This window comes from Colobus angolensis, unplaced genomic scaffold (genome assembly GCF_000951035.1).
Source record: "Colobus angolensis palliatus isolate OR3802 unplaced genomic scaffold, Cang.pa_1.0 Scaffold3, whole genome shotgun sequence".
Taxonomy (NCBI): Eukaryota; Metazoa; Chordata; class Mammalia; order Primates; family Cercopithecidae; genus Colobus; species Colobus angolensis.
The window spans coordinates 16852567-16853622 of record NW_012116265.1 but is presented as its reverse complement, the minus strand read 5'-3'; the positions used below and the strand labels follow the sequence as shown (position 1 = coordinate 16853622).

At 68.6% G+C, this 1056-nt stretch overlaps 1 protein-coding gene across 1 annotated transcript in view; it reads right to left on the bottom strand.

The window, feature by feature from the left end:
• IRF2BPL (interferon regulatory factor 2 binding protein-like) overlaps nt 1–1056 on the bottom strand; it is a 3691-nt gene that overhangs the window by 1666 nt on the left and 969 nt on the right. The window contains exon 2 of the mRNA XM_011949806.1: nt 1–1055. Coding sequence (XP_011805196.1) covers nt 1–1055 — 1055 coding nt within the window. The remainder of the gene's footprint in view (nt 1056) is intronic.

Sequence of the window (1056 nt, the reverse complement as noted above, 5' to 3'; positions counted from 1 at the left end):
GGTCCCCGGGGGTGCGCTGGGGGCGCGGCTCAGACTCACCAGCGCAGTGGGCAGCATGGGACAGCTGGCGTCCAGGTAGGGCTGGGGCAGCATGTCAGCGCCGGGCACGCCCTCCTTGAAGAAGCGCACGGCCTCGGGGAGCAGGTCCCCAAGCAGGCGCCAGTCCCCGGAGCCGTGCTTCTTTTCGTACTCTAGGTACTTGAAACCCGAGGATAGGCCCCGGCCGAAGTCCTTCATGCAGTCCTGGTACATCTGCTTGGCCACACCAGACGCACTGGAGTACACGTTGCCCGAGCCCGTGGGGTACTCAATGAACAGCTTCAATTCGTAGTCCATGCCGGGCTTGGAGACCGCGTCGAAGGCGAAAACGCGGCCCAACAGCGAATGGTCCTTCTTGAAGCGAACCTCGTAGGGCGTGCAGCCAGCCAGCGTGAGCAGCGTGTCGCGGACCATCTTGGGCTTGTTGGCCCACTCCTCGGCGCGGTTGCGCAGGCTCTCACTCAGCTCGGCCAGGGCCTCGGCGTTGCGCTGCTTCTCCTTCAACTCGCGCTCCTGGTCTGTGCTCGACACCGAGCCGGGCCTCTTGCCACCAGCACCCACGCCCACCTCTGCCACCGACGAAGAGGTCGAAGACGACGCGGAGGACGACGTGGCCGATACACCTGGGGTACCCCCGAGACAAGCGGGGCCCCCAGGAGCCCCTGGGGGAGCAGGCGTTGGGGGCCCACGGCTGCCCAGAGCGTGGGGCGGGGGTGGGGGGAGTACCGCGGCGCTGGCCGGGCCGTTAAGCAGCGTCTGCGGCAGCAGGTTGGGGGGCACAGTAAGCTGGGGACCTCCGCTACCCGCCGGGTTGGGCAGCCCCGTCACCAGCCCACCGTGCGTCCCACGCCGAGACGCCACCGACGCCGCCGCTGAAGACGAGTTGGGGCTCTGGCGGTTCAGCTCTGGGGGTCCCTCCTCCGGTGTTGGTTTGGGGAAGCCGTTTGGGCCCCCCAGGCCGTTGGGCAGCCGCGTGGCGTGGCTGCTGCTTCCCAGGCTCACCGGCGGTGGCGGGTA